The following is a 25,733-nucleotide window of genomic DNA, read 5'->3' as shown; positions in this document are numbered from 1 at the left end:
AGAAGGCAGAAGGCAGTACTAAAGAACAGCACTGGGTTTACTATTCCCTGGCCACCTTCATCCTTCGGTTTGTAGGTCACATTCCTCTTGATGAAGTTCAACTTGTTCCCCCATAACAACTGAAAGAACAAGGAACTGACCTTGACCCTTAATGATTCTGGCAACAGACATATGTAACTGACGTACAAAAAAATTGGGATCAAGTAAGTCTTGATCAAATCAATCCGTTCTCTGTAGGGCAGCTTCCACTTCTTCCAGTTATCCACCTTAGAGCAGCATCTGCCAATTTCACTGGGCATAATCACCCGAACCAAATAGAATGCCTAAGATTTTAACCTCTTGATTGGCCTGAGGGAACGCCCCCGGAAGGACAAACTGCCGTCCTACCTCCCCTAACTAGAGAGCTTCACTCTTTTCTTGGTTTATCTCAAGCCCGAAGCCTCAGATTATTCGCAGGTTAGATTTTCAATGCCACGCGCCTCGGCCATGTCTGACAAGACGACTGTGACATCATCAGCGTAGGCCGCTACCTTCAAGGGAACATCCACAGCCAGCTGCACTCCCCTCACTGCACCATTCTCAATCCTCCTGATAAAAGGATCAATCGCAAATACATAGAGGAGAGGGCTCAAGGGACAACCTTGTCTGACTCCAGATGACACCGCAAAAGTAGGACCCACTCAACCATTTACAAGAGGGAAGCACTCAGCCTGCCTATAAATGGTATGTAGCCAATCAACCAACCTCACTGGCAGACCATACCTCTCAAGAAGTGCCCACAGATATTCATGATTGATACGATCAAACGCCTTAGATTGATCCAGCGCCAGAAGGTACTTGCCCCACTTCTCAGCCCTACACCGCTCCACGGCCTCCCGGATGCCAAGGACAGCATTAAAGATGCTTCGACCCTTCACCATACAGTGCTGAGAAGTGGAAAGCAACATGCCTGATACTTCCATAATCCTGTTAAAAATGACCTTTGCCAGAATCTTTCTATCAGAATTGAGAAGAGCGATGGGGCGCCAATTCTCAATCCTGGATGGGTCTTTCCCCTTGGATAGCAAAATAAGGGCGGCTGCCTCATGGAGGGAGGGAGTAACCCTCTACCCAAGCTCTCGTTAAAAACCGCCACTAGGTGCGGGGCCAGGAGGTCCACAAAGGCTTTATAAAACTCGGAAGTTAAACCATCCGGGCCTGGGGATTTCTTATTTGATAAACTATCAATCGCCCTCCTGACCTCGTCCACCATTATCTCAGAATCCAAGGGATCAAGAGAAGCCTGATGGCCACCAAGCCCAGACACCCCCCTCAGAAACCGTTCCATCTTCTCTCTGATAAGTAACCTTCCCAGACAAAAGGCCAGAGTAGAAGGAGTGCACGACTGACAAGATACCTCCTTTTGTCTTTCCGGAGGACCCCTCTGTCATCGCGCAGTCCCTCACCTCCTTCGCATCAACTGAACTCTTACAGTTAAGGTAGGGATCCGGAGAGTGGTACTTACCGTAGTCCCTTTCCAAAACCAAAGAGGCATAACGGTCATACTGGCAGTCTTTTATCTGGGATTTTACCAGGGAGATTTCCCCACTATCTCCACCCGCAGAAATCAGGAAATCCAGTTTCCGTCTCAAGATATGGCAGTTGTTCTTTTTTATCCAATTCCTCTGAACTACCAGTTCCCTTAAGAACCTCCGAGTTCTTCCTTTGAATTCCTCCCACCACTCTGGTCTAGCCCAACCTGTGTCCAAAAGTGTTTCTTGGGTTTCAAGGAAGTCCGTAAAGGATTGTCTAACCTCCTCATCATCCAGAAGGCTGGAGTTCAGATGCCACAGGCCTCTGCCTTTCTGAGGGGTATCTGAAGTGTTCATAGACACGCAAAGACAAACGTGATCTGAGAACTCTACCGCCATCAACTTTGGATTTGATGTGACAGAGCTCCCTTTAACAAAAAACCTATCTATTCTTGACCTACTTCTACCTCTAAAAAAGGTGAACCCCATGAGGTCTGAAGAGTGACGAATATGCACATTTACCAGCCCAGCCTGACTTACTATATTAACTAAAACACCTGCATTATAGCCCAGCGATGTCCACGACCCTTCCCTATCCTCTGGCCTAACAATGGTGTTAAAATCACCCCCGAAGACAATCTGCCGGCCTGTAAAAAGGTAAGCTTTAATTTCCCTGAAAAGGCATTTCCTGCCCCGTTGGGTCTGTGGACTATAAATATTTATCAAATTCAGGACCTGCCCCCTTAGGGAAACATCCATAACCATACATCTGCCCATGCTTATTTCTATAATCCGCTGAATGGTTACCATGCCAGTAAAAAGGACTGCCACTCCACCGTACGGCTCGGCCGCAAGAGACCAATAGGAGGGACCTCGCCTCCAGTCCCGTTTGCATTTGTGGAGGTCTGGGAGGCGCCCAACCCTAGTCTCTTGCAAAAACAAAAAATCAACCTCAAGCGTGTTGAAAAAAATCAAGGGCCAAATAACAAGCTCGATCGGAACGCACAGATGCCACATTAATGGTGGCAAACTGTATGGGTTGGGGAGCCATCATTAAAGATTATAGGCATGGCATTGCCTTCATTACCTCTCAGCATTATATTACCTAACACCTATAAGACCTTTGACCCTATCCCCAGATCCTGTACACCATCACTTCTGGCCAGAGAATCTTCGAACCGAACCACACCGTCAATCCCAGAAATTGTCCCTCCCGGGTCCTCCCCTTCTGGATATATTTCCTCCCCCTCCCCCCCTCACTCCATCCCACCCACCTCCCTCCTATCCTCCTCCCTATCCCCCCAATTCCCACCACCTGAACTACGAACTACCTCAAAGATGGTGTCAGTATCCTCAGAAACCTTAGTAGGTTCCCCACCTACTTGAATTACAGACTTGCGAGGAAATTTTACACCCACAATATTGATCTCCCCACAATTCTCACCCCCTGCTACACCACCTGTTCCGACCTCAGTACCCACCACCTTTGCCCTAGTTCTCTGCACTTTGGGCCTCAGGACCATCTCTGCACCAGCAGAATAAACCCTGTTTCCTAGGTTTTGCCTTAGGAGGCCTCCTCTCTTCTCTCTCCACCTCCTTAGCCCTTTCAGCCATCTCAGCATCGGATTCTCTATTGTGGTGTGTGCAGGGACAGTTGGTGAAAGAACGTCCCACTTCACCACACAGGTAAATCTGATTACTTTACAACCTTTTGCTGTATGTTCAAGATCTTGGCAATGCGCACACCTGACAACAATCCCTGCTAAAATGGCGGAAAGAACCGCAGCAATAACATGTCCGGGGCTGGCTCGGATAGAAGCATTGGATTCTGTTCCTGCCTATATAGGCTGCAGATGGAAGGTGTACTGTCCAGAATCCAGTTGACTTAGGCTAATAACATCCATCCAGGCCCCACCCCAGATGTGCTTCTCTGAATCTGGAACCTTAACTAGAGGGGATTCCATTACTGCATACCGTTTTACCCAATAGGAAAGGTCTTCCACTATTAAGAATTCATTGCGTACCAATATAGTCATTCTGATGTTATTCTGCTTGGTGATGGCTAAAGCCTCATAATCCACCCAGGAAGACACATTCTTGACACTCCCCCACCATGCCCAGAAATTCTGGAGGTCATAGGGGGTCTCAAAACTTAGATCATACTCAGATGTCCCCACTGGGTGAATACAGGCAAAGAGATCCTTGGCCACAAATCCCAATCCAAATACCTGGTCCAGAAAAGTACCCCTATCTGGCGGGGAACCCTCCCCTTTCCATTTTAGTTGGACTACATTCCTTCTATTTGGTGATCTTCCCAAACTTGGCTGTGCTGGGGCTGATTTTTGCCCCCCCCCCCCCCCCCAGAATTCTGGCATATGAAATGTATGGCCGCTTTTCCTGACCTCCCCCTCCCCCATCGTTAACCCCTTCACTCCTTACTTCTCCACTCATACTCTTATTCCCCTTCATAGCCTTTGTTTTGTGCTCCTTTTCTAAAGAAAAAAGTCAATAAGTAATTTCAGATTCCTTAACAGAAACACCCATTTCCAACAGGCTATCAGTCACTTTCTTTACTCTCGTTGACACATCTCAGTCTGCTTTTAACTTGCCTCTGGCTGCTAGGCAGTTCTTGGTCACCATAGGAATTAAATTACTTCTTAAACTGAGTTTAGACAAATTAGCATCACTTGCACTAGGCATGATATCACTTTTCGCAACATTTTCACCCGAAGCAGTCTTGCACAAGACTGCCTGAGGTCTCTGCTGCTCGCAAACCTATGCCTAGTGCATCTGCCTCATCTCTGTCATGTCCAGGAAAGGGGATGCCAGCCTTCTCACATATTTTTGCTACAGCTGCAGGAAAGTCTACCACAGCCAGTGACATTTCTGCAGACACCCACTGATTATTTCTGTACTGCGGCTGCAGATCGCCCCTTGCAGATTTCTCTGTGGATGTTATTAGCCTGGGAATCCTTACTATGGTCTCTGAGACTTCTTGGGATGAAATTACTGCAGGGATTTTCTCTCTCTCCCTCTGCTGGATGTTCTTTGAATCACATGCTGACACACTGCTAGGCTCAGTCCCAGACAGGATGAGGTCACGACCTGGAAGTGCTCTCCCTGCTGTATCCATGTTGCCAGTGTCGAAGTCAGCAAATTGGATAAAGTCATTTCAATTAATATCGAGCAAACTTGGTTGTCTTTGTCTGAAAAGATGCGTAGAGCACGCTGCGGCGTGGAAGGGCGTACGCAGCCGCAACACGTGGCAATAACAGTTTTTACACATTTACACATATTCGCACAAACACGCACATTTGTAAATAGTACACATTAATTGTAGTTGCAACACATAGTTATTTATGTCGAAATATAGTAGTATTCATGTTTAATATTATAAGTTATATGCATGTTAGTAAAACATGGTTCAGGTTAAAGAAAAAGTGTCATGTCTGGTATCATTTTAATCCCCTATTCATCAGCAGTTGTCTGGTTTCTTCACCGAAGAGATCGCACATTGCATACTCTAGTTAGCGATGTTAGGGAAAAAATGTTTAAGGTAATACTGACTATAAAATGCTAATAGACTAGTTGAGACTGGATTCTTGGCGGGAAAGTCGGAGCACATCCCCTGGAGAGATGACCCCCACCTTTGGATATTTTGGTTTGAACTAGCCTATGACCTGCAACATCCTGGACCTTCCTGAAACCTGGACCAATAGAAGCAAGCCACATCATCTGCATTGTTTTACTGTAAGCAGGAGCAGTCACCTTTGACCACAGACCTGAATGACTGTTCACTGGATCCAGAGCGCCTGCGATAAGTAACGGCTGTACTTATTATTATTTCGCTTGAATTATTCTGCTACTTTTTGAGAATAAATATTTGTGCATTGGAAACACAAATCGAGATTCGACAATCGTTATTGGATAGCGACGAAACGTGCATAACACCAGATCCACTTTTCATGCTGCCAGAATCTTCCACAGCTACCCCTGACTGCATAACCATTTGTATACTGTTTTCCAATAAATTAATTTGTTCTAAAGTCACATTGTCTGTATTTTGTACATAGTCTGAATGAACAGGCAAATTAGGTACAATTTGTGATCGCTGTGTACTCTGAGAGCTTTGCATGCTTGTCACTGATTCTTCCTCTGCACTTGTAGATTCAGCTTTCTCTGCATTTATCCAGGCAGGGCCGCCATCAGGGGGGTACCCTTGTACCGGGCCCACTCTTACCAGGCGGCCCGCTATCTTCAGCCTGGCTGTCACTGTGACAGCCAGACTGAAGACAGCAGCGAAGACATAAAATACACACATATATATATATATATGTATTTTATGTATAAAAAAAAAAGTGATTATGTGTGTATATATATATATAAAATCACTTTTTACACACATATATATATTTGTATATATATATCAGCCCCTCCCCCCTTAACTTACCTTTCGATCGCCTAAGTCTGACCCTCTTTATGGAAGAGAGGACCAGGGAGGGAGCCGGATCGTGACCACAAAAGGTCCGGGGTTTTTTTCTACAGGAATTTTTTTTCCATTGCCTTGGGCCCCCTTTCCCCCTGGGCCCCCAGGCACCTGCCCATCGTGCCCAGTCGGAAAGATGGCCCTGGTTCATTGTGGGGGGGTCGGCCCTGCCTGCTTCATTGTACTGGGCCCCACCATTTCTGATGGCGGCCCTGTATCCAGGCACTTAGTAAACGCACTGTTGCTTCTTTTATTTCTTGAGAAAAAACTGCATTATTTGAGCTAAATGCTGTTTCTTTTTTTTTAAGCAGCAGTATCTTCTCCTTTAACTTCTCCACCTCACTTTTGGCTACTTCTAGTTTACTTTTCACTTCTTCCAATTCCATGGTATCACCCCAGTCACCAGAAGCACCATTCTCTTTATTATTTTCACAGTTAGTATCCATTACAGAGGCATCCTCTGCTGAAATTGTGGACTCTGTCGTGATGTTATCTTTCTCTTTACACCTCACTGTCTCCCCCAGTATTACACCACTACCTTTAGCCACCGCAAAATCTTCTGGGGCCTTAACCCCCTTTCTCTTTGCTTGCACAGGTTGAGTTCTTTCTCCAGGTTTTACCTCCCCAGATTTGGGGGATTTCTTGGAAATCCCTGAAACACTTTCAGCTCCCTTTTTCCTACCCCACCCGGAGTAGGTTCATCTCCAGGTCTTACTACCTGGCTGCTGGTACTCACTGGTGTTTCTGTGAGTAGGCCTGGACTAGGCTCAACAGCCAGGGGACTCTCCCAGGGAGGATCCCCAGGAGGCTCCATCAATTCTGAATAGACAGCAAACAACGGTATGGAAGTCAGGAGCTCACAAGCACACCTCAATGCCGTTGGGCCACTAATTTGATAGTAGGAATCAACACAGAGTGGTCAATTACATATAAAACACTTGTCTTTTGCCTGGCCCAACACTGTTTTAAGCATGAAATCATGTGGAAATTGGATACAGATAACATTTTAATTATTTTGAATAAGTAGCTACAGTTTTGCAAGGGTTAAATGCCGTTGGGCCACCAATTTGATTGTGGGAATCAACACAGGTCAGTCAGTTACATATAAAAGACTTGTCTTTTGCCTGGTCCAACACTAATTTGGGCATAAAATCAGGTGGCAAAATGGGCAATGGGCACAGATAGCATTTTGATCAAAGAAACATGACATCCTCTAACACAATACTCTGCATCACAACAACCCCGTCACCAATCTATAATACCACCCACACACCCTTTACAGTCAGATAATGAAAACAAACTTTAAATGTACAAGAAAAAGGGATTTCCACTTGGGCATGAAATCATGTGGCAAACAAGTGTTTTATATGTAACTGACCACTGTTGATTTCCACTATCAAGTTGGTGGCCCAACTGCATTTAACACTTGCAAAACTACAGCTACTTATGTAAAATAATAAAATATGATGACTTTGCCCACTTTGCCCCCTGATTTCATGCCCAAAACCTTGTTGGGCCAGGCTAAATACTACTGCAGTTTGTATAAGGGACACTCTTCAGTTATAATCTGATATCAAATAAGCTTTTCTGAATAAGAAGCTGGAGCATGAATAAGAAGCTGCCCGAATTAGAAGGTAACTTCCCCCTCGGCACATGCATTGGACTCACAGCAGTGAGGCAGCGCCGCCACGTGACACTAGTGAGCGGAAGTGTCTCTCCTAGAACGGGAAGTGGATAGCTGGGGGTGGGGTGGAGGCTTCCTGTGTGGAGTGAGAGTTGGATTCACACGTGTCTGTGCTGCGCGGGTTCCAGTCTTTATCCCCGGTCCGGAGCTGAGCGTCGATCCCGGTTCAGCCATGCTGGTGCTCTTTGAGACCGCGGCGGGTTACGCCATATTTAAGGTAATTGCGAGTTATTTGATATTTGGATTGACTCATGAACAGGTCACACGTGGGGTCGTGGCACATGGCAATCCCCTCTAGTAACACGTTTAAGGTGTTGTTCTATGCCGCGGGACCCTGTGTTTCGAGTGAGATATATATATATATATATATATATATATATATATATATATAAATAAATAAATATAATCTCTTTATCATCTCCTTTATCTCTATTTGATGTGTGTGTTTTTTATACATGTGCGGCACGTAACGGCGGGTGGTCGGTGCACGTTTGTAGAAGGACTGGAGTATTATGTAGTGGTACGCGGAGGTCTTCTATTTCTGCAGAGACATGATTTTTATCAATTATTAGGTTTGTGTTGTGTATTCAAAAAGAAAGTTAACTCCGCTTTTGGGGATTTCTGAAACATGTGCTGAGCCTATTTTGGCTCTTTTTGGACTCGTTGCACCCGAGAATTTTGATCACACACAAATCATACTTTGTGTTTCTTCATAAGACTGAAATTGCATTACTGTAAAGGGTAACGTGGCAGTGCTCTATGATTTTATGGTAGTAGTGTGCATAATTACTGTTGCGGTAATTTCAACGCTGGCTTTTTGCTTGCAGCTTCTTGAGTTGCAAGCAGAAAGCATGGTTAAAATTAGCGTATTAACAGTAATGGATTTAGCACTGTTACTTGTGGCAGAATTGAATCCCCACCCTGAATAGGGCTGCTATTAAAGGTACCACCATTATTATAGTAATTTTAACTCTTCTTTCTACTGTAAGCAAAAAGCTGGCATTGAAATTACTGCATTAACGGTAATTATGCACGCTATTACCATAGCATTGGTAATAGTGTGCAGACCGCGTTACTTTTGGCAGTAACGCGACCAATTGAATCCCCCCATAGAGGCTGATTCAATTGCCAGCGATGTGTCTCCGGTCTACCAGATGAGTCTGGAGTATCCATACCTTGGTTAATTACTGACTCTTTTAAAAAGAATAGTGCCACTTTTTGGATTCTCCGTAGTTACTCTTTCCAAAGTAGATCTAGAATGTAGTGCTACAAACATTTAAACAATGGACAATTGTGTGCTGTAGAACTTCGTCTATATAATCTGCATGCTATCATACACAGCAGCCCACAAAAATGATTAAAATAAGCAACTTTTCCCCCCTACTCTTATTTCTGTACCACATTAACATTTGTGGTGTCTTTCCTAAAGCCAAAAATACCCATAGAAATTCCACCATTACTCCAAGAATAGTATAGTCAAATAGAATGTTTACTCTGTACCTATATGTTGATTTGGCCTAATATTGCTACTACATTTGTGGCCCCAAAATGATGATGCCTTTGTTAAAACAATCAAATTTGAACTCTTGAAAATGACAGACATGAGCTACAGAAGGGTCTTGGTGTATCATCATCATCATCATCTATTTATATAGCGCCACTAATTCCACAGCGCTGTACAGAGAACTCATTCACATCAGTCCCTGCCCCATTGGAGCTTACAGTCTAAATTCCCTACTATAGAGACACACTCACACACAGCCAGAGGGAGAGACTAGGGTCAATTTTTTGATTGCAGCCAATTAACCTACCAGTATGTTTTTGGAGTGTGTGAGGAAACCGGAGCACCCAGAGGAAACCCACGCAAACACAGGGAGAACATACAAACTCCACACACATAAGGCCATGGTCGGGAATCGAACTCATGACCCCAGTGCTGTGAGGCAGATGTGCTAACCACTAGGCCACTGTGCTGCCATTGGTGTATAATAAGATGTCTCAAACCAAATTAAAATAGTCAAGGCAACCTATTTTACTTTGCAGTATTTAATTTGTTGCTGTCTATTTGATAGATATTTTGAAAGCGGTCCTGAAATCTGTTTTCTAATCCAGCTTAAGAATGCATATTGAATTTCAATAGGGTGGATTCCATTGTATACCAATCATATTTTCTTGTCTTATTTGATCCTGTTATTTTTCAATTCTGCCTTTTGTGCCTATATAACAATCCTTCTGATGTCTTTTGCAAATAGGTTCTGGATGAGAGCAAGTTGCAAGAAGTAGACAGTATATGGAAAGAATTTGAAACACCAGAGAAGGCAAATAAAGTGTAAGTATTTATAAGATGAATAGATGTGTCAAGTGTCATTTGTTTTTAATATTTGACCTGTCTCCTACAGTACAGAACTAAGGCATGCATTGCACACCTTCTATTGTAGTTATTAACATGTAAGAAAAGGGTGAATAACAGATGCCAGTAAATTACTTTTTTATTTTCTATAGAACAGTGTAGCTGACTTTGTGCTCTACACTATAGTTACCTGTCACTGGTGGCTGATGGTAATGCACATTATCCTTGCACAGAGTTGCACACACTTGGTTTTATATTGCTGATACATGCTGGCCATCATACCATTTACACTACTCAAAATCACAGAGACGAGAGATATAAGAACTTTTTCAAAAGTGCTCGCAATGTAAAGGAACAAATGACCTGAAGCAAGGCGCGGGCAGCTGTAAGGTGTCGCTCAGTGAATGTGCATTGTAAGCATTTATGGTATTAGCTGGGAAGTTACCAACACTCAGTTTAGCTAACCAATGCTATTTGTTACTGGGTCAGGTTATATGCTTGCTGAACTAGCAGACTCTGTATAAATCATTTAAAGGCTTGGGCTCTTTCAAAGAATAGGCCTTACACATAAAAAATTAAAAAATAAACCTTGCCTCAGATAACCATATGTATCCCCAATAATCTTTTGCTCTTGGTAAACAGTATCCAGTTGTGCTGCATTATCAGGCATTGTGTGACTACTCATCCAGTAGGAAGATATCTACTGTCAGTAGTACAGTCTGCTTCCAGCCACTTTCACATCCACCAGCACAGAAGGGGCTGGGCCACGGGGCCTGAGGCCCAGATAGTGGAATCTGATCTAGTTTGCACACTCAGTGCATGGCCAAACTAGACACTGATCCTTTCGTCAAGGCCATGTGACAGTGTGTAGCCACTTTATCCTCCTCCCTTGAACATTTGCCATCAGAGCTAATTTGAAGTTGCCAATGATGGATCCATAGTTGAATCGAACAACCATGATTAAACTCAACAATTTCGTCACTACCACTGAGACAACAGCTACTGCATTTTAATGCCAAAATATTGTATGAACTTTCCATGGAACGATCTGGCATACCTGCTGTAATGTGATTTTGCTATAAGTAAAATATAACAAAAATATCTGTTTTGTTTTCAGTAAATCTTCACAATACAGAATTTAACGGATTTTCTTGTTTTAGTGTGAAATTGAAACACTTTGAAAAGTTTCAAGACACAACAGAAGCATTAGCTGGTAAATATATTTTTTGTATTTAATCCATTTTATTTTGTCCATTGCCAATGATGGATTTTTGTTAAACTGAAATAAAATGATTTTACTTGTAACATTTCGTCACTACCACTGAGGCAACAGCTAATCCATTGTAAGCTTGTAACTGATGTTTAATACTAAATGAAATGTAATGCTGTTGCTGTTGTTCTTTTTCAAACCTTTATATTGGTTTATGTTTTCAGCGGCCACTGCTCTGGTGGAGGGTAAGATCAGCAAAAAGTTGAAGAAAGTCCTAAGAAAAATTGCCGCAAAAGAAGCACATGAGCAGTTAGCCATTTCAGATGCCAAACTTGGAGGCGTTATCAAGGTATTAATATGGCATATGTTCTTCTAAATTTATCCTGACTAATGCCCCTTGTTTATACTTGGGTTGCTATGGGCTTAATTCACAACTGTTGATTAATCTCTACAGGACAAAGTCAACATCGGCTGTGTTCACAGTGCCATGGTGACAGAGCTGATGAGGGGTATCCGCAATCAAGTAGATGGCCTCATCACAGGACTTTCAACCCGGGAAATGGCTGCAATGTCACTTGGCTTGGCCCACAGGTGATTAATGGGTTTTTGTTTCTTTAACTCTGACATGGTGCGTCTTATTAACTGCTGGGTGGACACGTTTTGGGTTTTCCAGCTGTTTACTAAATGCATCCCTCAGAATACATGGAAAAATGATCAGAGATTGGTTGAGGTTTCTTAAGGCATTTCCTATACATGAGAAAAGCTGGTGTTGTTGCCGCCGATGATGGATGTTTAGTTGAGCTGACTATCAATGATTTCATTCAACGTTTCGTCACTACCGCTGAGGCAAAATAACACCTTTTTTTTTTTTTGTTAAAATAAGCAATGTACTTATAATATATATATCATCTATGGGTGGGACATGCAAAATGAAAGCACGTCAACCATTTGTTAAATCGGAAACCTTATTTTATACAGCTACCATTTTACGAAAGACGAATCATGTTTTACTCCAGTAAATGCTGCTACTTGGTGGGAGTTATCATCTCTGTAGCTCTCAATATCTGCTGTGTTGTCAGTAAGGAAAAATTTGCTGCTGATATCTTAAGATAATGCCACCCAAAACTGAAAAATACCTGTCTTGTGGTATCCTTCTCTCTTATGCACTTGTGTGACCCTTGAGGATCTGACCTGCACAGGATCAGAGTAGACTTTAAATTTTGGGTGGCGTTTAGTTTTTCAGTGACAAATGTTGCACAAATGGCTGAATTGCACGACCATTTCTTTGCCACTTCAGTGTCAGTAAATTGTGTTGTAGGTCAATCTGTTTGTGCTCCATTTCACAAAATACATCTTTTTATTGCTTATTGTGGCTAATGTATAGTCTCTTTACAGCCTCTCTCGCTACAAGCTGAAGTTCAGTCCTGACAAAGTGGATACAATGATTGTGCAAGCTATATGTAAGTAAATGACCAATAAAATGTTGTAGTTATGGAAGTCTGACTGCCCTAATGTAATGTGTACGTTTTAGGTTGTTGACTTTTGCAGTAATTATATACTTGCTTCCCCCCCAGCCCTTCTTGATGATTTGGACAAGGAGCTGAATAATTACATCATGCGGTGCAGAGAGTGGTATGGCTGGCACTTCCCTGAGCTGGGCAAAGTTATTACCGATAACCTGGCATACTGCAAGTGTGTGCGTGCTGTGGGTAAGTGGAAGAAAATGCATCATACTCTGGTTACACAATATAGAAGCAGGAACATGATGAAGGCCCTTATACAATCTTTTACCATCTTCTTAATGAATTATATTTCAATTTATTTTAAGACATTCCTTTCCCTTTATGTATATAGTGAGAACATATTCCTTAGTGCTTTAGACAGGATGAAAAAAAAATCTAATAGACTATTTAATGACTAAATACTGTACAAACAATGAAACAAATGGTGAGGAGAGGGTCCTACATCCAGATATTTGCAGGAGTGTTGAGGGAATATAGTTGAGTTAAACTTTCATTGGTATATTTCTTGATTGCCGCTGTCTAGTCTGTGATGATGATTTATGTCTAATTGCCTGATATTTTCATGAGGGCAATTTCAGTCACTACCTCATCTGAGGCTGGGTAGAAGGCAAAGTAACTTTGTGAAATAGGTAGTTTTGATTCTTATTTTAAGGTTTATGCATTGTGATGCTCATTGTTTTAAATGTGTGCTTATTTCAGTTTACTATTAATCTGTACTAATCCTGGAAGAGGATTTGAATGTTATCTTTGTTGAAGTGCTTTGATAAATTCAGGCTTTTCCCTTCCTTTCCAATAGGTGACCGGATAAACTTTGCCACATTTGACCTCTCTGAGATCCTCCCAGAAGAGGTGGAGGCCGAGGTAAAAGCTGCTGCAGAGATTTCAATGGGTACAGAGGTATCGGAGGAGGACATAATTAACATCTTGCATCTGTGTGACCAGGTATGTGTATAAGGCCCATGACAGACCTCTAATTTCTTTGCCAAGTGAATAACAGGAGGTGTTTAATTTTGAATGTTTGGGGAAGGGTTTCATTAAAGTCTACAGAGAACATTGGTTATTCCAATGTTTTCAACTATTCTCAATGCCTAAAAGGTATGGCTTAGCAAATAGTTGTAGACACATACTCCTTTGTTAGAGCAACAAGATGATTTTTCAGACTAGCTATACAATTATATATTCTGGTGCATGTAATATGGTAGTTTTTTTTAGCTTGTTCATTGCAGGCTTTATTACATCTACCCTGAGATTGTCTTCTCTACATATACAAGTGTGTATAGTATTTTAAGTAGTTTCAGGCCTATTTTGATCCTGAACCTCTTAACTGCTATTTTAGCCATTTTAAAGAGTACTATCTGCTCTTCTCATTCACTGATGTATTTCCAAAGAGCGCACTCTGTTCTGGAATTGGTAAAATGTAAAGCAATAACAAGTTAAACCGGGATAGAAGTAGCTGTAGTTGAGCAAGCACCCTATGTATCAATTTAGTACTGTATGCTTAATACTACTTGTGTGGCTGTAGGTGATTGAGATTTCAGAGTACAGGACGCAGCTGTATGATTACCTAAAGAACAGAATGATGGCCATCGCTCCAAACCTCACTGTCCTGGTTGGAGAATTGGTTGGTGCCAGGCTCATTGCCCATGCGGGTAAGTTTTCTCTTTCCAATGTGTCCATGTCAAAATGTGTCTGTACATGTGTTCGGTGATGATGATTATATACTGTTGCCTGATTTACTATGAAGGCAGTTTGTCACTACCTCATCTGAGAGCACTGTTGTTTTTTTATGAGGTGATATGTATGTATTTGGAAGCTTTCACTTTGAGAGCGCATTCAAGCACTATTATTGTAAATCTTATTTCATATGCTCCTTATTGTTTTTGTGCGGGCTGTTTGCACATTTATTTGATTCCTGTTAACTTTGTTGTTCTTGCATGGCATTGGTGGCTCCTCCATTATTGATGTAGTCTTGTCTCCTCTAAGGCTCTCTTCTGAATCTGGCAAAGCACCCTGCTTCCACCGTGCAGATCTTGGGGGCAGAGAAGGCACTGTTCAGAGCACTGAAAACAAAACGGGACACCCCAAAATACGGTCTAATTTATCATGCTTCCTTGGTTGGCCAGACTACACCGAAAAATAAGGGCAAGGTGAGACAATGTGAATCCAGAGTCTGTTCACATTTTCAGCTTCTTATATATTGATAAAAATGTTTTTAAGGCATCCCTTACTTTGTCCACACTTGTAGTAATGAATCATATGCACTGCATCAGTCTACACTCTGTGTTGTGCACATTTATTACATTGCTTTCTCCACAGCCACTGAGGTAACAAGTCAGACAAGTTCTTAATTATAATTGCAAATTAACTCGGTTATTGGTATTTTAAAAATACTTACCAGTTGGTAGTGTTTGAGCAAGATTTGAAAAACAAAGAAAAATCAGGCGCTAAATAGAGAACAATAATATACTGATACCAAAACTTACTACAGCTGATAAAAAGGGGAAAGTGCTAGTCCCATTCAAAATGGAGCCAATAAATATCCGCGCAAAACAGTTTGGGTACACAGTAACCAAAGTAAATAAAACAGACTGAACAAATAATGGTAGTATCTATTTAAAAAACTGTTTTATTCAAACATGATTAATAAATAATAGGTAAATAAAATCAACATAGAGCATACTATAGGTGCAAAAATTACTCCACAGATAAATGCATCAGTTTAGCAAATACATATACTAATCAACCATCACATCTGATACCAGATTTCAATAAGTCATCACACTACGGATTTGGCATCAATCAGTTCTGTCCAGTTTTTTCCCTTGGGAATGTACCATCATTAGTCCACAAATGTTTTTCTTTAGCACTGTTTATTATGTATCTTTTATTTGAACAAGATTTAGCCTAGTTTAATACCAGGTAGACACTCTGTGGAGCTGGTGTGTTTGATAAGTGGAATATTGGTTAAGTGTGTAATTTTTGTATTTTTGCTCCAGTTGTCATTTATGGTTGTTGAAAAATAATACATTTTATCATGCTTTTAACCTTGAGATAGTTTCACTGTTTGACAGGTGATACGGCTGGTGTACTAACATCTTATGTTGCTGAAAAATGTTCAACCGTAATCAATTGGCATTTATTTGGTGTGCATGTTAGGCAGTGAAAGCAAGTGTTTGGTTGGCTTATATTGCTAACTGCAAATTTTGCATTTAAATGCTATGGTATTGAATTAGGCCTTATATATTGGATAGTATGCAGTGCTTTAAAGTCTAAGTTGTTGTATAGTGTTCGCCATCTTTTTACATGAGATATTTTAGGTATTTAGTGACTCCATTCTTCATGTTTGTAGGTTTACATACATTATCCAACTCCTCTGCTTTCAGATCTCCCGTATGCTGGCAGCTAAGGCAGCACTTGCCATCAGATATGATGCCCTCGGGGAGGATACAAATGCAGAACTGGGGGTAGAGACCAGAGCCAAGTTGGAGGCGCGTCTACGAAACCTGGAGGAGAAAGGGGTATGTACTATGAACACCCGTGACACCCGCTTACAGGCTTGTGGTCTGTGATGATGACTCCTTTTTATTGCCTGATATTACGATGAGGGCAATTTCAGTCACTACCTCATCTGAGACCTCCTAGAACTACTCTAGAATTTTGTGTGTTTAGGGAGTTAGTAGGCCTTTGGGTCTCTATTCTCTGTGTTTCTAAATTGTAAAGTGTTCTAGAATGTCTGACACATACACAGACAAAACTGATGTTATGCTGAACTGATCTTCCTCTCCTTAGATAAAGAGAATTAGTGGCACTGGAAAAGCACTTGCAAGAGCAGACAAATATCAACATAAAAGGTAATTTCCACTTATCTACATTTTTATAAATTTGTATAACTTCTCTGTTTAAGTTGGAAGTTTAAATCTTTTAATTGCCTGTGTTGCATAGCTTTTAACATTTTACTCAACAGAATTAACATTAGTGTGGTTTATGTGCTATATTCAGCACTTTATAAATATCTACCTTTCCATTTTGTATTTGAAAAAAAAAAAAAGCATTTTATGGCTGTTAAAATTAATAATGTTGTGGAGTAATACTTATAATAGAGTAATATTTGTATTTTATTTGTATTGCATCATATGGATGTTTTCTTTGGCGCTGAAAACTTACAAATTCTCTGTTTTCAGTGAGGTCAGAACTTATGATCCATCAGGAGATTCCACTCTGCCGTCTGTTCCCAAAAAGCGGAAGTTTGAAGAAGTGGAACAGGAGGAAGAGCAGCCAACTGAAATCAAAGTAAAAAAAGCTAAAAAGCCCAAAATAACAGAGGTTGAAGTAGTAAAAGGTATGTTCTCATATAGAGATAATCTTGTATAAACCTAAATAAAAAAAAAAACCACAAAGGTTAATTTAAAACGCATCTGCTGGGTTACGTTTGCAGCATTGTTTAGGACATTTATATATGTAATGTCACTTTTAGTATTGTCTAATGCAGTGGTTCCCAAACTTTTGCAGTTCGCGGCACCCTTAGAGTCTCCAAATTTTTTCAAGGCACCCCTCCAAAATAATTACTGAGCAGTCCTGTTTTAAAGTAGTTGGGTCAAAAAATTGTAATAAGTATTTAGGTGACGACAGAAATACTTATTTAGTTGTATGCAAAAATGCCCTTCTGCATCCAGGCACGCTGCCCCCTCTGCATCCAGGCACGCTGCCCCCTCTGCATCCAGGCACGCTGCCCCCTCTGCATCCAGGCACGCTGCCCCCTCTGCATCCAGGCACGCTGCCCCCTCTGCATCCAGGCACGCTGCCCCCTCTGCATCCAGGCACGCTGCCCCCTCTGCATCCAGGCACGCTGCCCCCTCTGCATCCAGGCACGCTGCCCCCTCTGCATCCAGGCACGCTGCCCCCTCTGCATCCAGGCACGCTGCCCCCTCTGCATCCAGGCACGCTGCCCCCTCTGCATCCAGGCACGCTGCCCCCTCTGCATCCAGGCACGCTGCCCCCTCTGCATCCAGGCACGCTGCCCCCTCTGCATCCAGGCACGCTGCCCCCTCTGCATCCAGGCACGCTGCCCCCTCTGCATCCAGGCACGCTGCCCCCTCTGCATCCAGGCACGCTGCCCCCTCTGCATCCAGGCACGCTGCCCCCTCTGCATCCAGGCACGCTGCCCCCTCTGCATCCAGGCACGCTGCCCCCTCTGCATCCAGGCACGCTGCCCCCTCTGCATCCAGGCACGCTGCCCCCTCTGCATCCAGGCACGCTGCCCCCTCTGCATCCAGGCACGCTGCCCCCTCTGCATCCAGGCACGCTGCCCCCTCTGCATCCAGGCACGCTGCCCCCTCTGCATCCAGGCACGCTGCCCCCTCTGCATCCAGGCACGCTGCCCCCTCTGCATCCAGGCACGCTGCCCCCTCTGCATCCAGGCACGCTGCCCCCTCTGCATCCAGGCACGCTGCCCCCTCTGCATCCAGGCACGCTGCCCCCTCTGCATCCAGGCACGCTGCCCCCTCTGCATTCAGGCACGCTGCCCCCTCTGCATCCAGGCACGCTGCTCCCTCTGTCACGCTGCCCCCCTCCTCTGCCCTCTGTCACGCTGCCCCCCTCCTCTGCCCTCTGTCACGCTGCCCCCCTCCTCTGCCAGGCGCCAGCTATAGAAGAAAAGAAAGCAAACAGAAACTTACCAATCCGCGCGGCGCTAGGACCCTGCAGCCTCCTTTCTCGCGCAGCTGTCACTGACGTCGATATTCAGTGACAGCTGCGGGAGAGAGAAGGCTGCAGGGTCCTAGCGCCGCGCGGATTGGTAAGTTTCTGTTTGCTTTCTTTTTTCTAGGGCTGGCCCACGGCACCCCAGTGACGCCGCGGCGCACATTTTGGGAACCGCCGGTCTAATGTGTAAAAGTATAGACTTAGAAACCTCAGTCCCTCTTTGTTTTTTGTTTTGTTTCTATTTTAATTATGCTGTTTATTTTCAGAAGAGCCATTAGAAGTTGAAGAGCCTCCAAAGAAGAAGAAAAAGAAGAAAGAGACAAAGATTAAAGTGGAGGAAGAAGAACCTGTGGAGATAGTTGAGGAAGAGCCTACAACTAGCACAGCTGATGAGGTCAGTGGTTAAAACTTTAAATACAGACTACCATTTGTTAGTCCAAATCTGCACTTTGAGGTATAGTGTTTTCAAGTGTATAGTTTTCTAATCTCATTGTTTCCTCTTGACAGCCTTCAAAAAAGAAGAAGAAGAAAAAGAAGATTAAGCAGGAGGAAGAGGATGATTAAGGAACATTTTGGACTCTTTATGAACTGTTAAACCTATTCATTGAATGAGGGAGATTTAACATCACTTTTCCAAAAGTCTGGAAAAGTGGCAAATGTTACGGCCTAGGTTTATAACATTCTATACATATTAACAAAGCGGATCATCCTGGTTATTTGTTTATAAATCTCGGCCTGCATGGATTGATATTTCAAATGGGCCAACTAAACTTGTCTTGGTAGATGAAGATTCAATCATTTTATTTTTTGCGATTGCATAGATTATACTGATTGGACAATATACACTCACCCATCCAATATAATTTTATAACCGTTATTCTCGTCTCATTCATTAAAGAATGTAGATTTTTTTTTTCTTTCCTTTGTTTAATCTATTTGGTATATTCGGCTCCTGACAATAGATGTTGCAAACTAAAGAATATACTGATCGTTATTGTAGAACTAGGGACATAAAGAAGTTTATCAATTTCAGTTCACTATGAGTGATCACTTTTGATTGTGTGGTAAGAGAGATGGGAAAGACAAACAGACCACTTATAGTGCCCAAGCATGTTGGTTATATGCGCAATGCCAAGACAGAACGAGAACAGTTCAAAGCACTGACCAGTGCAGCGAGGCATTTTTTGAATGCACATAATGGAAACCCTACGGAACTGTAGGTCCATAGGTATTGTAAAGAACTAATTAGGCATCCGAGGAGGAGATTTTTTTATTTATATGGCGCCACAAGCTTTCCGCAGCGCCTTACATAATACAAACAGTAGACCATACAGGGAAAACAGTACACAACAATAAACAAGTAATAAAATTACTTCAGAGGCTACAGGCATAGCAATTATAGCGAAGTTGGAGCACAGAAGAGTAGGTAGAGAGACAGGAGGGAAGAGGGCCCTGCTCATACAAGCTTAGATCCCCTTTGGGATCTTAATAAACAACTATTAAAGAGACATGACTTATGAACAGCGTGACCCCTCAAGGACTACACAAAAGTAATAATTCAGTCTTTCTGTAAACCGTACAAACTTTTGGATAGTCATAATAATTAGAAATTGACTACTTGTCAATAGTAACATTAATTTATTTGACAAAATCCCCCCCCCCCCCCCTTATCTTGCAAAACAACATCAAATAATAATAAACATTTGTCACCTTATTTAACATTCACTAATATACTTTATAGAAGTGGGATTATATAAACCTTATAAATTAAAATAAGATAATACTCAATATCTTTGTACAGAAATGTTTAATTTTTGTTTATAGTAATCAAATCACACAGCACAAACTTGGTTAATGATTTGAATTTTAGTCACTCTTTGTAGATATTTATTAATATACATTTTATAATGAATGAGGAATTCAATGGAATGCCCACTAAGGGGTACTTTAAACATAATTAGAAGCAAGATTATTGGGATTATGAATTACATTTTATTTTCTATTGAAAACTATTCAATACTTTTATTAAAGATGAAATCTAGTTATAATATTCTTATAATGAAAAATAATTGGACTACTATGTCCATTAATAAGGTTAAAGGCAGGGTGTTTGTTACCATGATTATTTTTAGTATTGCAATAAACCATTTACCATCATCATCATCATTATTTATATAGCGCCACTGATTCCACGGCGCTGTACTCATTCACATCAGTCCCTGCCCCATTGGAGCTTACAGTCTAAATTCCCTAACATACACACACAGAGAGAGACAGGAGAGAGACTAGGGTCAATTTTGATAGCAGCCAATGAACTTAATAGTATGTTTTTGGAGTGTGGGAGGAAACCAAAGCAAACACAGGTGAACATACAAACTCCACACAGATGGTCGGGAATTGAACTCATGACCCCAGTGCTGTGAGGCAGAAATGCTAACCACTTAGCCACCGTGCTGCCCCATTCATATTAGTGATAATATATATACTTTGAAAATAATTTAGGTCCACCTATTTAAAATTAACGGGATGGATTCTACTTTACTGTAATGAGTGTTAGAGCTGAGCAACAAGCATTACATAAATGTAATTATATGACAAACTGCACTGTTGAGTGTTAGTGTGTATAACTTTTTTTTTTTGGCAAATGATCATGAATGTTACATGATTGGCCAGAAGCTGATGGTTTTGCAGATGTGAAAGGTTTTGGTAATTGAAGAAAACCTGGAAGCAAACCAATTTTTGTTTACTGTACTAATCATTACATACTTACCACTGTGAGAGAAACCACGAGCCGAAACGGCTGATGTCTTTTGAGTTGTGATTTTGGACAGTGCTCACCTCACTTAATCAACCCAGAGTCCAGACCAAATGTTGGTACAGGTTTGAGATACCTAATTCTCCTTTTGCTGTTTGTTAGCGAATTGTTAACGGTCTATGAGGTAGGAAATCAAGAAAGGGGTTGTAGGGTTTTGGGTAGATAGGGAGAAAATTAGGAAAAGCACTTGCTTTAAGGGTTGTATGTTTGCTAAGATATTACATTGACGGATAGGATCTTTAGATGAACAACATTACATGCTCAACAGTATGAGGACACCCTTTCTAATTATGGTTTGGGCATTTCAGCTACACCCATTGCTAAAATGTGCAAAACCAAGTATTCAGCTGTTTCCTAAAATGGGTGGTATGGAAGAGCTCAGTAATATGGTCAAAGGATCACCTTTCCAATAATTTGGTTACATATTATATATACAAGCTCACAGAGAGAGGCTGTTAAGTGCTCAAGCACATAGCACATAACACATAAAAGTCATCTGTCCTGTGCTGCTATACTCCCGAGTCTGCATTTGAAAGAAGTGAAGAAACCGGGGTGTACCATGGCACATGTGCACCCAGCACCATGCTATGAGAGGCTGGGTTGGCTATACTGATAGTGTCAATTTAACAGCTGAAGCTATAAGGGTCTTTTATAAAAACCAAATCAAAATACATTTTCAATGACAAAATGCAAAGAAGTTTTACTTACAATTGACCATAGGGGTTATATTTGCAAAATCAAAGGTGAAGTGCATACTGCTACTTTGGTAGGATTTCATGGGTTACACTAGTGGTTCCCAAACTGCGCCTAGGCTCCCTGGGGTGTTTTGGAGATCTCACAGGGGTGCCTCGGCCAGGGCCAGTGGTAAGCAAGGCAGGAACTACTTGGTAAAAAAAATAATTTGGAGACCCTAAGGGTGCCTTGAACTGAAAAAGTTTGGACTAAACTGGGTTACACAGTCACAGCCAAAAGTTTTGAGAATGACACGAGTATTTGTTTTCACAAAGTTTGCTGATTCAGTGTATTTGGACATTTTTGTTAGATATGTTGCTATGGTATATGGAAGTAAAATTACAACCATTTTATAAGTGTCAAAGGCTTTTATTGACAATTACATAAATTTTATGCAAAGAGTCAATATTTGCAGTGTTGACCCTTATTTTTGAAAATTTCTGCAATTTGCCCTGGCATCCTGTCAATCAACTTCTGGGCCACATAGTGACTGATGACCGGCCATTCTTGTCTAATCAATGCTTGGAGTTTGTCAGAATTGTGGGTTTTTGTTTATCCACCTGTGTCTTGAGGATTGACCACAAGTTCTCAATGGGATTAAGGTCTGGGGCGTTTCCTGGCCATGGACCCAAAATTTTGATGTTTTGATCCCCAAGCCATTTACTTATGTCTTTTTTCTTATGGCAGGGTGCGCCATCATGCTGGAAAAGGCATTGTTTTTCACCAAACTGTTCTTGGATGGTTGTGAGAAGTTGCTCTTGGAGAATGTTTTGGTACCATTCTTTATTCATGGCTGTGTTCTTAGGCAAAATTGTGAGTGAGCCCATTCCCTTGACTGAGAAGCAACCCCACATGAATGGTCTCGGTGTGCTTTACTGTTGGCATGACACAGGACTGATGGTAGCGCTCAACTTTTCTTCTCCGGACAAGCGTTTTTCCAGATACCCCAAACAATCTGAAAGGGGATTCATCAGAGAAAATGACTTTACCCCAGTCCTCCGCAGTCCAATCCCTGTACCTTTTGCGCAATATCAGTCTGTCCGTGATGTTTTTCCTGGAGAGAAGTGGCTTCTTTGCTGGCCTTCTTGACTCCAGGCTATCCTTCAAAAGTCTTTGCCTAACTGCATGCAGATGCACTCAAATCTACCTACTGTCATTCCTGAGCAAGCTCTACACTGGTGGTGCCACATCCTGCAGCTGGATCAACTTTAGGAGGCGGTCCTGGTGATTGCGGAACGTTCTTGGCCACCCTGAAACCTTCACAACTGTTGAACCACTCCTCTTGAATTTCTTGATGATCCGATAAATGGTTGATTTAGGTGCAATCTTACTAGCAGCAATATGATGACTGCACATGTTTCCTTGCAGATAACCATGGTTAACAGGAAGAAAAATGATTTCACCCTCTTTTTAAAGTTTCCAGTCTGTTGTTCTAACTCAATCAGCATGACAGAGTGATCTCCAGCCCTGTCCTCATCAACATTCTCACCTGTGACCTGATGTCAGTTGGTCCTTTTGTGGCAGGGCTGAAATGTTGTTTTTGGGATAAAGTTCATTGTCATGGCAAAGAGGGACTTTGAAATTAATTGCAATTCATCAGATCACTCTGCATGACATTCTGTAGTATATTGCCATCATAAAAACAGGCAGCAGACTTTGTGAAAATAAATATGTGTCATTCTCAAAACTTGTGGCTATGACTGTACTGTTGTGATCAAAAAGATTTCACACATTCCTTTGTGAGCAACAACATTTCACACATTCACATCAATTTTTTTCTACTAGTTTCAAGATAATCTCTTCCATAGGCTTAGGTTAACAAGAAAAAAATGTGGGTACAGCCATGTATAAATAAGTATTCTCATTTATATAATAAACTAGTAGATTAAATGTACATATTCAAATATATAACAATTTAAGATACAAATCATTACCAAAATGTTCTGTCTGCATTACCCAGTATTGTTGTATTACTGGGTTTGTTCCCAATTGTAAAGTGCTACGAAATTTGCTGGTGCAATATAAATAAATGTTGATGATGAAATGGGGACGTAATATTGGTATTATAAATCCAAAAGTTTCTCTTTTCTTAAAATGTAAAGTATATCTCCACATGTATAATTAAGATGCAATGTTCAATACATGTTCTAAGCATTTTAGAAAAATAAGATGACTGTTATGAATTAATTTAAACTTCTGGACTAACACTCCGTGTGAGCCACAAAGTTTGTCTGAAATAGTCTCTAAAGAGTCAGCTTTTCTGGGAGTCAGAACATTCCCAGATTTAATATTATTAACTGCTCTCTTGCTGGAAGACCACTTGGCCCTTCAGTTCTGGGCCAGGCAAAGTGGTTTTACATTTGAGCTGAAGACATAAGAGAACAGTTACAAAGTAAGACATGTTGTCAAAGGGGAAAAGCTGCTCTGCTCCCTCTTTAAAACGTTATTAAAGGTACTACGACAAGATGACGCCCAGCTCCCGGAACATAGTTTATCAAATATTTTACCGAAAAATGAAAGCACTGACGCGTCTCGTCACACTGGTGACTTTCTCAAAGTTGTTTGGTTCTATACTGCCTGGCACTTTCGATAGGCTTGGAGATAAGTAGGCCGGAACTAGGGTCTAGATTTTCAAATGCTGGCAGCAACTCCACTGATGTTCTGAGAGCTAGTGGGAACTGCAGGAGTTTGATCTTCAACCCCCTCCCCTCACTATAGGTTGGACTTCTAGAGGCCCACACCTAATCCCTTTAGAAGTGGTTGGGCGTACCTATAACCTATAGATGGAGAGCCACAGCGCCCACAGGTCCAATGAAGGCGAAATTGATTTAAAATAAGAGAGAAGACTGAAAAGAAGTGAGATTAAAATCCTAGACGAACCATTTGGTAGAACCAGATATGACGGTGTGCAATGTTATAATTGAGTTTCTACTGTCATTCGTTCACAGATTTATTATTAATTGCTGAGATTCCAATAAATATTTATATTGAGATCATTGTCTTGTTTATTTAATAAACCTTACACACGATGTATGTCCTGCTTAGTTTGTTCCATTGCACTTACTCATTGTCAGAAGTAAATTTATTACACATACCTAGTGTTGTGGAGTTGTGGTGCAGTGATATGTCATAGCCCAAATAGGGAAATTACATACACACCTATGAGTAAAGACTTAGATATGTAGTCTACCTAAAGTATGTACTTTCTGCTCAGGGAAAGAACAATGGAAAAAGTTCTATACAGCCCTATTATAAGATGTTTCTTATTTTACAATTGTTATGTCTGGTTATAATCTCTTCTTCTAGCAGGGGCGGATCTAGAGAATATTTGTACCCGGGGCGATTTAGGCCCCGCCCCCTTTTTGACATCTGAGGCTGCCGGCGGCTGCACACTGTGCAGGTCCGTTCAGCAGTGACAGGCAGGGACAGTGTGCTGCCCGGGTGCTCTGATTGTGTTTAAAACACAATCAGAGCAGCCGGGCAGCACACTATCTGCCTGTCACTGCAAACGGACCTGCACATAGTGTGCAGCCGCCGGCAGCAAGCCCCTGCTAGGGGGGGCGATCGCCCCCCCCCCCCCCCCCCCCTGGATCCGCCACTGTCTTCTAGTTGGTAATTGTTCCTTTCTACTATCTCATTACCTACCCTAATACACATTCATTCACATCTCTCTATCATGCACCTACTCAAATTACAGTCTCTCCTATTTACTATCACTATAC

At 41.9% G+C, this 25,733-nt stretch overlaps 1 protein-coding gene and 6 non-coding genes across 7 annotated transcripts; all 7 read left to right on the top strand.

Moving 5' to 3' along the window:
* Positions 1-7,737: 7,737 nt before the first annotated feature.
* On the top strand, positions 7,738-19,375 carry NOP58 (NOP58 ribonucleoprotein). The gene is made up of 15 exons (XM_075180139.1): positions 7,738-7,898; positions 9,934-10,010; positions 11,192-11,244; positions 11,466-11,590; positions 11,696-11,832; positions 12,637-12,701; positions 12,816-12,950; positions 13,561-13,706; positions 14,287-14,413; positions 14,748-14,911; positions 16,148-16,282; positions 16,554-16,615; positions 16,946-17,103; positions 18,731-18,858; positions 18,972-19,375. Exons 1-15 carry the CDS (start codon positions 7,854-7,856, stop codon positions 19,026-19,028), a joined length of 1,614 nt encoding a protein of 537 aa, XP_075036240.1. The 5' UTR covers positions 7,738-7,853; the 3' UTR covers positions 19,029-19,375.
* LOC142098742 (small nucleolar RNA SNORD70) lies at positions 10,945-11,034 on the top strand. The gene has a single exon (XR_012678415.1). It is a non-coding gene; the product is annotated as a small nucleolar RNA SNORD70 (small nucleolar RNA).
* Positions 11,279-11,368, top strand: LOC142098741 (small nucleolar RNA SNORD70). Its single transcript, XR_012678414.1, has one exon. It is a non-coding gene; the product is annotated as a small nucleolar RNA SNORD70 (small nucleolar RNA).
* Positions 12,009-12,098, top strand: LOC142098743 (small nucleolar RNA SNORD70). Its single transcript, XR_012678416.1, has one exon. It is a non-coding gene; the product is annotated as a small nucleolar RNA SNORD70 (small nucleolar RNA).
* LOC142098754 (small nucleolar RNA SNORD11B) lies at positions 13,283-13,365 on the top strand. Its single transcript, XR_012678426.1, has one exon. It is a non-coding gene; the product is annotated as a small nucleolar RNA SNORD11B (small nucleolar RNA).
* LOC142098753 (small nucleolar RNA SNORD11B) lies at positions 14,461-14,539 on the top strand. Its single transcript, XR_012678425.1, has one exon. It is a non-coding gene; the product is annotated as a small nucleolar RNA SNORD11B (small nucleolar RNA).
* Positions 16,322-16,403, top strand: LOC142098752 (small nucleolar RNA SNORD11B). Its single transcript, XR_012678424.1, has one exon. It is a non-coding gene; the product is annotated as a small nucleolar RNA SNORD11B (small nucleolar RNA).
* Positions 19,376-25,733: the final 6,358 nt, after the last annotated feature.

This window comes from Mixophyes fleayi, chromosome 7, assembly GCF_038048845.1.
Source record: "Mixophyes fleayi isolate aMixFle1 chromosome 7, aMixFle1.hap1, whole genome shotgun sequence".
Taxonomy (NCBI): Eukaryota; Metazoa; Chordata; class Amphibia; order Anura; family Limnodynastidae; genus Mixophyes; species Mixophyes fleayi.
This window is presented reverse-complemented; position numbering and strand designations above follow the sequence as displayed.